The 15364-nt window shown below is 36.9% G+C and overlaps 3 protein-coding genes across 3 annotated transcripts; 2 read left to right on the top strand and 1 right to left on the bottom strand.

Moving 5' to 3' along the window:
* Window positions 1-1947: 1947 nt before the first annotated feature.
* On the bottom strand, window positions 1948-2568 carry LOC127279951 (uncharacterized). The gene has a single exon (XM_051302607.1). It carries the CDS (start codon window positions 2566-2568, stop codon window positions 1948-1950), a length of 621 nt encoding a protein of 206 aa, XP_051158564.1.
* A 5023-nt stretch (window positions 2569-7591) lies between these two features.
* LOC127279950 (THAP domain-containing protein 2-like) lies at window positions 7592-8134 on the top strand. Its single transcript, XM_051302606.1, has 2 exons — window positions 7592-7741; window positions 7913-8134. The coding sequence occupies exons 1-2, from the start codon at window positions 7658-7660 to the stop codon at window positions 8132-8134; spliced, it is 306 nt and encodes a 101-aa protein (XP_051158563.1). The 5' UTR covers window positions 7592-7657.
* An 830-nt stretch (window positions 8135-8964) lies between these two features.
* LOC127279948 (uncharacterized) lies at window positions 8965-10013 on the top strand. Its single transcript, XM_051302605.1, has 3 exons — window positions 8965-9003; window positions 9090-9465; window positions 9544-10013. The coding sequence occupies exons 1-3, from the start codon at window positions 8995-8997 to the stop codon at window positions 10011-10013; spliced, it is 855 nt and encodes a 284-aa protein (XP_051158562.1). The 5' UTR covers window positions 8965-8994.
* The last annotated feature ends 5351 nt before the right edge of the window (window positions 10014-15364 follow it).

Raw genomic sequence — 15364 nt, 5'->3', positions numbered from 1 at the left:
GATTTATTCTCCCTAGCGCACATAATATTCAACCCAAACTGTTCATATTTGCTGTAAAACAGTATTTTTGCGTGAAAAATACAGGGAAAAAATGTAAGCGCAATTGGAGTTGATGATCAATTTTTATCAAATTTTTGAAGAAAAATGATAAATTTAATAAAAAAATGTATTTTTCCGCAAAAAACGAAAAAAATTGGACAAGTGCGAGTTACACTCGCAATGAAATCGAGGGTTCCGTACTCGAAGCGAACTTATTTGGTATAAAAATAAATGTTTAAAAAATATGTGTTGTATGTTAAATAAATTATGTGATACAAAAAGGAACAATTTTTTTAAAAAATTTAAGAAATTTGATCCTCCTTTGGTATAAAAACAAAAAAAAATTTAAATATGTGTTGTATTTCAAATAATATAAGTGATACAAAAAGGAACAATTTTGTAAAATTTAAGAAAATTGTTCCTCTTCGTATCACTTATATTATTTGAAATACAACACATATTTAAATTTTTTTTGTTTTTATACCAAAAGAGGAACAATTTTCTTAAATTTTTTTTAAAATTGTTCCTTTTTGTATCACATAATTTATTTAACATACAACACATATTTTTTAAACATTTATTTTTATACCAAATAAGTTCGCTTCGAGTACGGAACCCTCGATTTCAGTGCGAGTGTAACTCGCACTTGCCTGATTTTTTTAATTTAATAATATTTAAGAATTCTATATTCTATTTATTTAATTAGATAAAATTTCCCCCCCTTTTATTTTAACCCTTCATTTTCTATCCCCCTTTTTTTATTTTGATAAAACCGGCGTTTTCTTTAGGACTAAGCACAATAGAAACGTATCCGGAATCGCAATCGCAAACGGAAGAATTAGTAAGAGTAGAACAACAATATATGCCTTTTCTCTCCTAAAATATCGTCTGTTAATGTTTTGATATCTTAATTTTATTAAAAGATTTAAAAGAAATCAATTTCCTTCTATTTATCTATAACGCGCTAAAATTCAAATTTTTCCTTAATTGATTTGTTTTCGAAATCATCATGAAACTAAATTTATTTATTTTTATACAATAACGAAATTATTTAATTAATAAGTATTATTGTTAATTAATAACTTCTTTTTAATTGTCACAAAAAGATAACCCAACGTGAATAATTGTTAGTCGCCAGCCAATTTTTGTATGGAATTGGCAATCAGAGAAAACACAAAATACCCCCAAAACTCAAAATCCAATAATAAATCTCAGAGGAGATTCTGTCGTGAACGAAAGTCGAGAAAAAGGGACACGACTCTTGAGACACGACACAACAAAATTGGACTTACCTACGACGACAAATCAAAATGTTAACCCTCCAGTGATCCGTCCAAACTCCTCGAAACTTCATTCTGTGGAATCTAGTCTAGGTGAAAAACAACCCCGCCGTTGTGATGACTCAAAAAATGGACACATGATCTCCTTGAGGTTCACTCCAAAATAAAAGAGACACTCACACTCACTTTTCTACTCTTTTATTTATTTTACACTCTGGACAAAACAAAAACTCTCTTCTACACTACAATATCGTTACGAGCCCGCTCTCACCATATTGATTATCTTCCTAGATCTTTTTCGTCCTCTCCTCCACACGTTCCAATAGTGGCCGCCGTGATGGCGCCAAGTTCCGGACTCCTGCAGCGGCCTGTCCTCTGAACTACCGGACGCGCGAAAATCAACCCAAGTCGAAAACTGCCTTGTGACGAATTACTTCGTCACAAATACCTCCCCCCTAGGCCGTTACTACTCCCAGCAGTAATGCCTACCCAAGACACCAAAACCCAAGTCGTGACATTCTGTCTCTCCGTCGATGAAGCCTTTGTCGTTGATCTCGTTCCCTTTGTCTTATATTATCCTTGTCGAAATTCCTCCTCGAATCTACGATTATATTATCATTAGTAAAAATTACTGAGTTCGTAGGGGGAGATATCGTTTAAGGTCTGAGGCATGGATTTTAGGAATACGACGACTCTCGTTATCGCGTAAGACAAAAACCGTAGGTGATAATTTCTCCATGATCTGGAAAGGGCCCTCATATTTCGGTGCGAGTTTTGTTGCGAAATTCCGTGTATCAGTCGACAATATATGTGATTTACGGAGTACTAAGTCACCCACGTTAAACAACCCCTCACGTCGATTACGGTTATAGTACTCGGTCTGTCCGTTACGTTCTTTGTCGATAAATTTCGCTACCAAGTCTCGCAACGCATCCAACCTCTTTACCCTGTCTACCCAATCTTCTGGCGCAATTCTCTTAACCTGATCTCGTTGTTCTACCTCCCGTCGCAAACTTTTAAACATTCGAGGATATCTTCCGTAATTTAAAAATGAGGGAGATGTTTTTGTCACCACCTGTGTCGCAGTGTTCGAAGCATGGCGAAACTCGTGAACATGAAGATCCCAGTCGCGATGATCCTTCCCTATGAATATCGCAATCATGGTCTTCAATGTGCGGTTACTCCTCTCCACAGGATTAGCTTGCGGGTGGTAGGGTGGTGTGACTTGTGAAGCTGGCACTCGGGACATCGAGTGACATACTGGTGGACATCGTTCCAGATTCCTTGCCAGTAATATTCTCTCGCCACTCGATTATACGTTTTCTCCACCTCCAAATGACCTGTCGACGTCCATTCATGGCCGTCGTGGAGAACTCTCTCTCTCTCTGTACTCCTCAGGTTCTTCCAGTTTTCAACCATCCCAGTCGTCAACAGTTGGAAGGAGTAACGGGTCACTCGTGTGTCGATAAACATGATCGTTCTCAATTTTCCATCCAGCATCTGGGACTTGGTTCAATGCACCTCTCCTGTGAATGATTTCAAAATCCTACACCTGCATTTCCAGGGCCCATCTCACTAGTTAACACTCGGGTCTTTCAAGTTTCTAAGCCACTTTAGGGCGCTGTGATCACTGATCACCTTGAACTTGTATCCCTCGATATATGGTCGCAACTTCTCAATCACCCACAGTAGCGCTAAACACTCCTTCTCCGTGACGCTATAATTCCGTTCTGCCCCAGTCAGAACACGGCTGATATATATCACCGAATGTTCACCGTCGTCAAACTCCTGAGTCAACACAGCTCTAATAGCAAAACTACTCGCATCACATTGGATAGTCAATGTCTTATTAAAGTCAGGACGGGCCAACACTGGTGCTGTCGTAAGTTTGTCCTTCAACTAGTCGAAAGCCTCTTGTTGCTCCTTGCCCCATTCCCAGTCTCGACTCTTCTTTAGCAATTTAATACCACCCAACCATGCCCAAAAATCTCCGGAATTGTTTGACTTTCTTTGGCACTGGATAGTTTCTTACTGGCTCGGTTTTTTCGGGGTCTGGTCGCAATCATTCATTGTCGAGAAGCTACCCCAAGAAGGTAACCCTAGAGCACCCAATCTCACATTTCTCTGGGTTAACCACAAATCCCGCGTCTGCCAACTTCTTTAAAACTATTTCAAGCCATTTCACGTGTTCGTCGAAAGTATCCGTCACAATTATTATATCGTCGAGATAACCAAACACGTGAGGTTCGAATTCTGGTCCGAAAAGAGCATCAATTACTCGTTGAAAAGTCATCGGCGCGTTAGTCAAGCCGAATGACATACGTCGATATTGCCACAGTCCTGAGCCGGGGATGGCAAAGGCCGTGTACTTTCTGCTCTCTTCTGCCATTGGAATTTGGTGATATGTCAATTTTAAATCGATCATCGACAAATATCGCGCCTTCTTCAACTTGTCGAGTATGGAGTCTATCGTCGGAATTAAATAAGCGTCCTTGACGGTAACCTTGTTGCCATCCCTATAGTCCATACACATTAGGAAATCTCCATTCCCTTTTCTGGCAATCACCGGTGCACTCTTCCAGTCGCTACTTGATGGTTCGATCACGCCTTGCCCATGTAGTTGAATCATGTGTCCTTGAGCCCACGTGATCATAATAGGTGACATGCGTCTCTGGGGATGCTGTACTGGTGACTAATCTGTAACCCATATATAATGTTCTGTCAGATTTGTTACCCCCAGTACGTCAGATTCTGGAAGAACCAATCGGTTCACCATTTCTTGAATGACCTCTCTTTGTTTGTCCGTCAACGCAGAGATTCCAGCGCATTCAGCGTAGATCGACTCATCACTCTCAATCCCATCCTTGACGCCAAAAACATGCCAGTCGCCATTGAAAACTCTCCATAACCCCAGTCCCAATTGTACCTCCATATTCCAGGCTTTACAGAAATCCACACTCAAAATAATGTCTCGTACTACTGAACTACTGACCTTCTCCAACCCTGCTCGCTACTCCGTCGTTAAGAATCAGTTTTAAGGATTCTTCAGTGGGTTGGAGGGGGGTACAGACCCGCTCTGTGCCCCCCATTGTCCGTTTCCCTAAGCGGCCCTCACTTGGACGCAATTCGGACAATTAAGGAAATTCACGCCTAGTGATCGACAAACAAGGCATGATTCGATCTGGATTCTAGCTGGGCACTGTGCTGCGAAGTGACCACGCTTTTGACAAACGAAGCATGTCCTCATGGGACATTCCGAAACATTGTGTCCGACCATCTGACATGTTAAACATGCCCTTGTTTTGGTGGAAATTGGCGCTTGCCTTACCCAGCGGCCACTGTCGCAAAAGTAGGGGTTGGGTTAGGAGCCTGTATCGGAGTCGCGGATGGCTGAGGACTGGATTGCTTAATTGCATTCACCTCTGTAGTCCCTTTCTCAGAATCAGTCTTCTTTGACTTTTTCCCCTTACTCTTCTTGTCGACCACCTTCTCTAACTCGCTCCCCGTCGCTGATTCGTCCTCTAGGGCCGCTATTTTCTTGGTCTTCTTTGAGGAAGATGGCCTTTTCTCATCCTTTTTCGCACCCTTATAAGCCGCGGTGGAAAGACGCATTTTCTCTCTAGGGGGGGAACGTACCTATCGTCCAGATCTTGAACCCTTTCGAATTGTCGCAAATTCTTCTCTAATTTCGAGAGTGATTCTAACACCGATGAATCAACTTGTTTCCAATAGGTGGGAGTAAGTCCTTTCTACGGATTTTAACCTGTTCCCTGGTCGACAATGGTTTCCTAAGATGTCCCATTATCAGTTGTAAACTGGTTAAGTAATAGGATATTTTCTCCCCTTTTGCTTGAGTCCTGCTTCTCATCTCGTCTATAACTTAGTCGTCATCGATGGTCGTCAAATTCTCCCGTCGAAAATCTATTTGAAACAGTCTCGAATTGTGCGGAACCACCTACTCGCATTACCCTTAAAAATGCTGGGAAGTGTTTGAAGATCTTCGTCGCTTATCATGGCGCAATCTCGGCAGTATTCAATTCTCTCCAGAATTCTTCGGGATCTTCTCGTTCTTCACCCGAGAACTTAATATCCCAATCTTTTAGAGTACTATTGACTTTATTTCGTCGAGAAGCTTCACGAACATCTCTTCGAATCTGACTTCTGTCACTTACGTCCGTTTCGTTATCAGTGGAAGAATTGTCGAAAAGTGTCCTCCTAGCATCAACCCGTGATGTATTCTGGGGGGTATGCCTTCGGCTGGGTTCCCTACGTTCCTGACGACTCCCCTCCCTACTCAAGAATCCGTCGCTAACTTCCGATCTTTCTCTGTTGTCGCTGCCTAACTCGCTGGGTTCGCTCTTTACTCCAGAACCCCCTTCTCTCTTTATGTATGTGCGCCTAATGTCACATACTTCTTCATTCCTATTCCTGATTTGACATACTGTCCTGGGGGTTGGGTTAGGATGGTGTTGGGATTCTCTCCTCCTGATTCATTTTAAACCCCTTATTCTGTCCCATACTAGCAGCCATTAAATTGTTATTAATACAAATCAGCTGTTTTAAACCGATGTTCCGAACATGCAAAGCAGCCCTGATCATCGTGTTTGCCCACCGTTTTATCTTGACTCCGTAACGTCTCCCCACACGCTCAGTAATCGGGCAGGGTGACATCCACTCGTTGAGAAGGAAACCCTTCATCACTCGAGGCGACATACGGTCGTAGGCCAACGCGCAATCTCCTGCCCACGCACCGCCATCCACCGATCCGTGCTCTCCCTCCTAATAGCTTCTCGCTTAACCGCATCCATGATCTGAACGGGGACGTCACCCATCTCCAACACATCGTTGACCTTAGGCATCAGGTACGGGCTGGTGGGGGTACCGATACTACCCCCTTAATACGCGTGAACGTCACCTCATGCAGTCCAGTGATGTCTGCCTCCTTCAGGCCCCAGCTTAACGCGAAACTTCTCATCAAGGCGTCCCGAGCGGATCCTGACATCAACTGACACCGTCGCAATCGTTCTTTCCATCCACCCAATCTTACATTCACTGATCGCATCTGTTGTGTCACCTTCAGGGTGTACCACCTGCCATCTGAGTGCTTCTCTATCCTGCTCCCGAAGCCCGAGTTTGGGTCTGCTCCAACTCCCCCAAACAGTTGGGTGTCAGGAATAAGCCTGCAGCTTTGTTCGTGGACACGCGCATACCGCGCAGATCCTCCATCATCATCTGTACAACGACTTCTGGATTGCCTCCCCTCAACATAGCCAGATGCCACTGCATCATGTGGCTATAGATCCTTTCTGTCAGGGACAAAGGATCGTTCTGAATAGGATTCTTGATGCGTAAGCCGTGCATGGTCCTTGCCAAGTAACCAGTCACACCGATTGCCTCGTAACTCCTACGCAGAAACTCCCCTCGCCCCTCGAGATGTAGGTCTTGTAAGGGTGTACCTTGTAGCCTAGCTTTCCGTACGTATCGATGATACTCGCTTCGCTCGAGCAACAACTTACAAACTCATCGGAAAACGGCTACTTTCCGCTCTTGGTCCACAATGTACTATTTCTGCATAGTGTGCGGTAAAGTAACAAAAACAGTGCAGAAAAGTACCAGAATGCAGAAATCAAAAACTTTACCCTGCTTTTACCTTAAAGTAAAGTAGCGCTTTTCTTGCAGGTGTTACACAAAATATATTATATTATATTATTCTCATTAAAAAAATTTTTGTTCGTTATAAATTTTTTTTTTATATTTGTACAAATCAAAAATGTTGTTTTAATAAATTGATCTATTTTTTTAAAACTTATATATTTACTTACACATTTGACACTCAAGGGCTTAATTTTAGAAATTCATTCGCAAAGTCATCCTTAACGCCATCTAGGGTTTAACGCGCGTATCACAGCTGCCGCTAATGGTAATATACATATATATGGTAATTCAACAACTGTATGCACTGTACACTTAAAACACTTATTATTAATTAATTATATCTTAATTTATTATTATTATTGCATAAATAAGCACTCTAAATGTATATTAACCATTCTGAATAGTTATTTACTACATATTTCGTCGATTAACGATAATATTTCACAATGAACCGAATCGTAACCCAATTCGGTTACAACTCGGTTTTCCCAATCCGCCAGGGTGCGCACACCAACACCAGTTAGTGTATTTTAAATTTCTATTCTTCTCTTCTTTTTGGTTTGGCTTCCCATGTGCGTTTTCAGTAGTTTATTTGCTTTTAATTGATTGTTTCTATTTGTTTTTATGTTTAGTTTCGTTATTGTGATGATTGTTTTTTAAATTCTTTTCAAAGTTTTTTAAAAATGAGTAGAAATTGTGCAGTTAAAGGTTGTAAAAATGAAAAAGAAAAATGTAGCCATCAACTTTTTAGGTTACCTGATAACGATGTAAGTATAAGCATTCATAACTGTCTAATGATTATAATTATATATATATATATATATATATATATATGTATAAAATTATATATTGATAAGATATATATAAAATTAGTGTACAGTCTTAAACATTATACATATAAACTGTCTGCATTGACTGCAATTTCTTTTCAAATTCAGGAAGATAGAAATAAATGGTTGAGTAGCATTGGCGACAATTTAAACAGAGGCCGGTATAATAGAGTAAACATTTTCGTATGTGAATTACACTTTGAAAAAAATTGTTTTTATAACAATAAAATAATTTTGTTTAAAGACGGAAATAATGTTGAATTAAAGAGAAAAATATTAAGATTGAAACTGGATAGTATTCCATCAATTTTTGAGGTTATATTACATTAAAAAAAATTTTTTTATATTTTAAATCTAATTACATTTTAGTATATTTTTATGAATATTATGATTAATTTTACAGCGTGACTTGCCGAATGTTGCTCCTAGTAAGAATAAAAATTCTAATTCTAATAAGATCAAAGCAAAGAGAGATTTGTCTTCAATTAGTAAACGTAAAGTTGACAACTTGAAACGCATTATGACTCTGCCTTATAAAGTGGATTCTCCCATGCAAACAAAAGATAAATACTCAATTGAGAGTTTGTTTAAAGACTGGAATTTTAGAAATACGTCTCAGTTTCCTGATCATTGGGGTGAGCATAATACTGATGCTGGACTATTATTTGTTTACGTTGGAGATGTGGACAGCATTGCTTCAAGATCAATTCTTGTTAAAACATATATGAGTGTCAAAGTAAGTTATTTAATTTTTTAGTTATTTCATTAAATATTTAATATTTGCTTCAATTAATTCTGGAAAAAATAATGTAGATTTCAACATTGTAATTCTGCAAAAATGTAAAAATATATAAAAGAATTATTTATAATTATTACTTTTATTTATGATTATCATTTGATATCTTTTTTCAAGATTATAGCTCATAATAACATCGCAAAATATCCAGTGTTGGAGAATGATAAAAAGCAATGATAAAAATAGTTACCTTGAATTTGTGCGAAGAAGCTTGGAAAGGACTATGTAAAAATGGTTTTACGTAGCAAAATCGCACAATCAGGGTAATGAATGCAGAGTGCAAAAGAATCTTCAAGCGAGAAAAGTATAAAAATGATCGTGCAGCCAGGACTTTAATTTTGAGAAGTAAAAAAATTTTAAAAAAAGGAAAATAAAAGACAGATTAGGCCAATCCATGAAAAAGGTTGGCATAATTCATGATTGATTTTTATTCTTTAAAATAAAAATTATATTCACTTTGTCTTATTTCTAATGTTTTCTATTTTACAGATAGAAAATATGCAGCAACACATTGATAGTTTGATTAAGAAATATTCTCAAATAAATGAAGATTCAATGATGCAGAAAATAAAAGATTTACCTGAACAACAGCAGAAAGTCGTAAAGACAATTCTAAAATATGGCAAATTGGACAATAAACACGGAATGCGATACTCCAGGGAATGGATTTTGGAGTGCATACTCCTCCGCATTAAAAGTCGAAAGGCTTATATTCATCTTAAAAACCATCAGATTTTACCACTGCCTGCTCTCACAACTTTGAGGAGGTATATGAAGAACATGAAACCTCAATACGGATTCGATCCTCAAGTGTTCTCGATGTTAAAGAAGAAGAGTGCGTCTATAAAATCTGAAGAAAAAAGAGGTAACAATATAGAAATTAATTATACACTTTCTTACAAATGTTGTATGTTAAATATAATATTTAAAAACTTTTATTCAGGAGTATTAGTCATTGACGAAATGAAAATAAGCAAATCCGTGTCATTCGACAGTGACAATCTGTCTATTTTGGGGTTCACAGATTTACGTGAACATACCCTCGAGCACCAAAAGATGGAACAAGCTGACCATGCCTTGGTATTTTTATACCAACCATTTCAAGGTAAATGGATTCAAAACGTGGCAGCTTTCCTAAGCAAAGGTGCAGCAAATGGCCAAGTTCTTTCTCACCTAGTAACTGAATGTATTATTTTGCTTGAAGACGATGGTTTTCAAGCAGATGTCGTCACTACAGACGGTGCACAATGGAATCGCACCATGTGGAAAAATTTTGGTTTAAAGGAACTTGATACAAGTTGTATACATGTTAGTTCCGTTGATGAAGCAGCAGATCAAGAACCAAACCAAACGCGTCGATTTTGGTTTTGTTATGATTTCTCCCACTTAATAAAAAATTTCATGCATTTATAATATTTACAGATTGGAAGGAACTCATTATTCAATTACAATCCTACATTAACATTACTAACGAAATGGACATTGAAAAAAATTTAACATTAATAAATAATAATTTTCAATTGTCATTTATATATAAACATTGCAAAATGTTAAAATTGCAAAATGACATTGAATCTACGGACTTTGGAAATAATGATATAATGGACATTAATTTTCCACCGTGTATGAAAATTGTTTACAGCAAATTGAAAGAGAATAATGTCCTATCTCATTATGATAGGTTTTATTTCACGTTGTTCTTAAAAAATATTGAAGTAAAAGTTGATGCTGTCCTACAATTATTAGAAAAGTAGCTTTCAAAACATGCTGCTGTTGAGGGATGTTGCAAAAATTTATGGGAACAGAAAAAGAAAAAAATTATATATCAAACACAACATACCTTCGGTATGGTTGGTTCAAGAAAAAGTACCAATGTGCTACGTGCTTCACAATAGGTGTAAGTATACAATTAATTATAAGGACGTTATCCTCCTTCTGTTAAAGAAATCATAACAATAAATAAATAGACGATTATTTTGTTTTAATAATTTTGTTTATCACTAATAGAGATCAGTTAAGAGCAATAAATTTGAGGGCTTTTGTCCTTTTACATCAATTTCCAATTCAACAGAGTATAACAGTAAAAAATATGAAGGTACACTAATTGACATAGAGGATATCGGAAAACAATTTCTAAGGAAAACGCAAACTAGTTTTTGTCAATGCTTCCTTAAACAGCAATTTCCAAATGAAACAATAGAATTTAAAATTAATAGTCATGCAGATTATTATAAATTGAAATTACAATTTCAACAGGAGGCAGTAAAATTGCATTAATTGTAGCATTCATTTTCATTAACAACTTGGAATGAATTTTTGATTTTTTTTATTCCAAAATCATCCCCAGGAAAATTCAGACCAATTTCTCTTGCTTCGTGCCTATTCAAACTAATGGAAAAACTAATCAACATGAGACTCAATTGGTATTTTGAACACAATCTTCAACTTTCATCCACTCAATTCGGCTTCAGAAAAGGCAGATCATGCGCAGATAACTTGGCTATAGTAGCAACAGAAGTGTGGATGGGATTCGCAAACCGTCAAGTTACTGCTGGCTTATTCTTCGATTTGAAAGGCGCTTTCCCCAGTGTTATGCCCAGTATTCTGGCAGAGGACCTGAGCGAATTTGGGATTCCAAGATCAATTACTCGCTTCATATACAATTCTGTTGCTGACAAACAACTGTACTTCAAAATCAACGGTGAAACTGTAGGACCCAGAATCAACACAGTCGGCCTTCCTCAGGGAAGTGTACTCAGCCCAATCCTCTACTTAGCATATACCAGGAAATTGTCATCAATCGTGCCTGATAATTGCATATTGGTCGAGTTTGCTGACGATATAGCAGTGTTGTGCAGATCAGAAGATCCAAGAGAGTGCATCGCCATCTTACAAAACTGATTGAATATTATTTCTCGCTTTTTTTCCAATAGAAACTTAGAACTATAACCAGAAAAAACAAAATTAATACTTTTTAACAAACTCAAACTCGACGTTAACGGTTTGAATCTATCCGTAAACTTGAACAACAATCTGGTATACCCATCAGACTCAGTTAAATTCCTTGGCATAATATTTGATTATAGACTAAACTTCGACGAACACTTCCAACATTTGGCGGACAAATCTAGAAAGGTCCTGAGGGTACTCAGGGGTACATGGTGGGGTGCTGACCCTGACATTCTTCTGGGCGTTTTCCGTTCCATGATCAGGAGTGGATGGGACTATGGCTCGCACACTTACACCTTTCAGCGACTTAAATACTTTGACAAATTAGAAAAAATACGGAACCAAGCCCTACGATTGTCCTTAGGCTATAGAGGGAGTACACCGATCAATGTAATGTTGGCTGAAGCATGTGAACCTCCCTTGAAAAAAAGATTTTGTTATTTAGCTAAACGTTACCTTGTTAAAACATTTGCAAACCGAGATCACCCCTTACCCGATAGCTTCACAACTCTTTGGAATACCACACACGAGAGGAATACATATCAAATTAGAAACATCTTCGTACTAATGATTGCGTTTGAAAAAGCAAAAGTTTTTAAACACCAAATACGTAGATCACGAATTCACCCATACTATGAGTTTCCTTATGAAGATCACCTCTTCAACCCTCAAATTGATTTAAATATAGGAAAAAAAATACAAAAAAGCCCCTCTCCGATCGATGAATTTAAAAACATCACTCACAATAAATTTAAAGACTACGCTAATTTTTATACAGACGGTTCCAAAATGGAATCAGAATCTGCAGCAGGTTGCTCCTTTATCTGTACCTCACATAATTTATCGAGTTCTTGGAAACTGCCAAGTCATGCATCAATTTTTTCAATAGAAGCCATCAAAATATTATATACCTTAGACTTTATTCTTACAGAAAATCTCCACCAGTCAGTTATTTTTTCAGATTCGCAAAGTGTTTTGCGCAGTATTGACTCTGACAATCCTTCCGCTATTAAAAGCATTCTTATATTTCTCATCAGGAATAGACTTTTTACCCTAGCCAAACTCAACCGAGAAGTCCGGTTAGTCTGGACTCCTGGCCACATGGGAGTTTCAGGTAACGAACAGGCTGACGAGGCGGCCAAAGAGGCAGCAATTAATGGAAATTTTCTAAATTTTGCTCTCCCCTTTTCCGATTTTTATACTTATTCCAAACAAGTATGGCCAAAAATTGTGACAATTTTTAAAGAGCAGTAGGGTCAAATAAAGGCGTCCTTTTTACAAAAAATTCTACAAACGACGAAGTAAACCCTGGTTTCACCAATTTATTTCTCGTAGACAATGGATTCTCTCCTTATGCAGAATGAGGAGCAATTACTACTCATTGAACGCAAGTTTGTACAGAAAAAATCTGGTGAGCTCACCAAGTTGCCCTTGTAACCCTAACGAAATTGAAGATATAGATCACATCCTGTGGGCTTGTCCCAGATTTAGCGCGTATCGAGAACCCTTAATCAAATCCTTTTTAAGTGCTCTAAACTGCAAACCACCATTTTGCAGTGTTCAATTTTTAAGCGAACCCTCACTTAGACAGGTCCCACCCATCTTCAGATTTTTGAAACTATGCAATTTGAACATTTGAAATTCAAATAGATTAAAATTTGTTTTCTTGTCCGCGATTAACAGGAGGTGGTGCCGCTTCATCTCCCCTCAGCATTGGTTGAGGGGAGATGGAGCGATGCTCTTCCTGGTCGTGGTGCGAGGAGCGATTGCCTGTTATTTTCAGACGCCAGTATACTACAATTGGACTCAGATCATGGCAGTATGTACAAACCTTTACGGCTAGTACGTTGCCAACGAGCCCGTGAACCTCACTTCACGACGAATAATAAGAAGAAGAATAAGAAGAAGAAGAAGTTTTTTTTAAATTCATAACTCAAAAACACCTATTTCGATTTGGCTCTATTTTTCAAACAAGACAGCTGAAAAGTTATACTTTAAAATGGTTATACCTAAAATTTGCATATTTTGAGTTTTTAATCATTTTTATGCAAAACAGTGAGTTAATTCAAATTTTTTTCAAGGTTTCCTTACAGTATTTGCTTTTTTGTGCGCATGCGCAGTTATATAGACAGAATCTAAGCCCAAATTCAAAATCCTCGAAAAATTTCCAATCAGTTATCTATATTCACACTTAATTTTTATTTATTCTAAACAAATTTTAACAGAAAAAACAAATACAAGTTATAATTAAGAGCATCACACATATGAGAGTATTGGGATCGGCTAAACTGCAATACGCCATCTGGTGGGGACCCATTCTCTCCCTCCATTTTCTTTCTTTGTCTCTCTTCAATTAATAGGTTAGAAAGAGTAGAAAAAACAAAATGGAGGGAAAGAATGGGTCAAAGTTACTAGATTGTTACTAGACCACCGTTCCCAATTTAAAAAAAATTTATTTTTTACGTTTGTTTTTTCAACTTAACATTTTTTTCAGTTTGGGAAATTATTAATTTTTGATGATAGATATTTTGTACAAAGAATTATAAATAATGTACAAAAGTACAAAATATCTTTCATCAAAAATTAATAATTTCCCAAACTGAAAGAAATGTTAAGTTGAAAAAACAAACGTAAAAAATAAATTTTTTCTAACACACGCACCGAAAGTACACCATTTCTTACTTGTAAAGAGGGAGAAAAGTATGTCTTTCCCGGCGAGCGGGAGGGAAAGTAACTTTCCCTCCCGCTGACGTCACTAACAGGGAGGAAAAGTACTTTCCCTTCCTGTGACGTCACTAGCAGGGAGGGAATGTTACTTTCCCTCCCTGTGACGTCACTAGCAGGGAGGGAATGTAACTTTCCCTCCCCGTAACGTCAATTCTTATTTCTGTTGTTTATAGAACATTAAGAAGAACAAGAACAGAATATTATTGAATTTACTGTCAAACTATCGATTCGAAATATCGAGTTTAAGTTTAATGTATATTTCAATATATCGAATCAAATTTAAAATCTATAATCACGTAAACAATAGTGTACACTTTCTCAGCTTGGCGTCTCTGTACGTTTGTTGTCATTCTGTCAATTCTGTTGATCAGTAATAACATAATTTAATTTCATTGTAGTCGACTTACTATAAAAGTTATATTTTTCGCTAAAATTATATAATAATAATATGTCCTTCTGTCCTAACTTGAAGTTGGCCTTTTCTGATTTCACGTGTTTTTTTGAATAGTAATCTTATGACGTGTCAAATTTTGACAATTCTTTTTCTCATTTTTGCCGAAGTTGTATAATTGTGTTTCCAAATTTCGGAATAAGTTTCTTTAAAAATCCAAATTCGAAAATTCAATTCACGAAGCTGAAGTACACAACGTTTACCAACGAAATTTTTTTTAAAGTTGTTTATTGATTCAAAAATTGTATACAAATACAAAAAATTTATGATGAGAAAAAAGATGCACCAGGAAATTTCGTACAAGATAGTAATTTGAAAAAAATTTATTTTTAAGGTACAAGGGGCCAACGAATACCTATTAAATATTAATTATAAAAACACAAACCTCGAATCAATTTAAAGACACAAAAAAGTCGTTTTAGTCGATTTATATTTCAAAAAAAAGTGGATTTGTTTTTTATTTCAACAAAAATATTTTAAAGATTTAAAAAAAATTTTTTTTTTTTTAATAATAATCCTTTTCGAAGGATTAAAGTTGAAATTTTTAGAAATAGTTAAATTTCAAAAGATATTGTTAATTTTCAAACAATTATTAAATTTTACAGAACTAAAAGTAATTTATCAAACAATTTTTGGA

This window comes from Leptopilina boulardi, unplaced genomic scaffold, assembly GCF_019393585.1.
Source record: "Leptopilina boulardi isolate dan_hultmark-lab unplaced genomic scaffold, ZJU_Lbou_2.1 LbouV2_228, whole genome shotgun sequence".
Lineage (NCBI taxonomy): Eukaryota > Metazoa > Arthropoda > Insecta > Hymenoptera > Figitidae > Leptopilina > Leptopilina boulardi.
The sequence above is the reverse complement of the archived record's forward strand: the minus strand, read 5'-3'. Positions and strand labels throughout refer to the sequence as shown.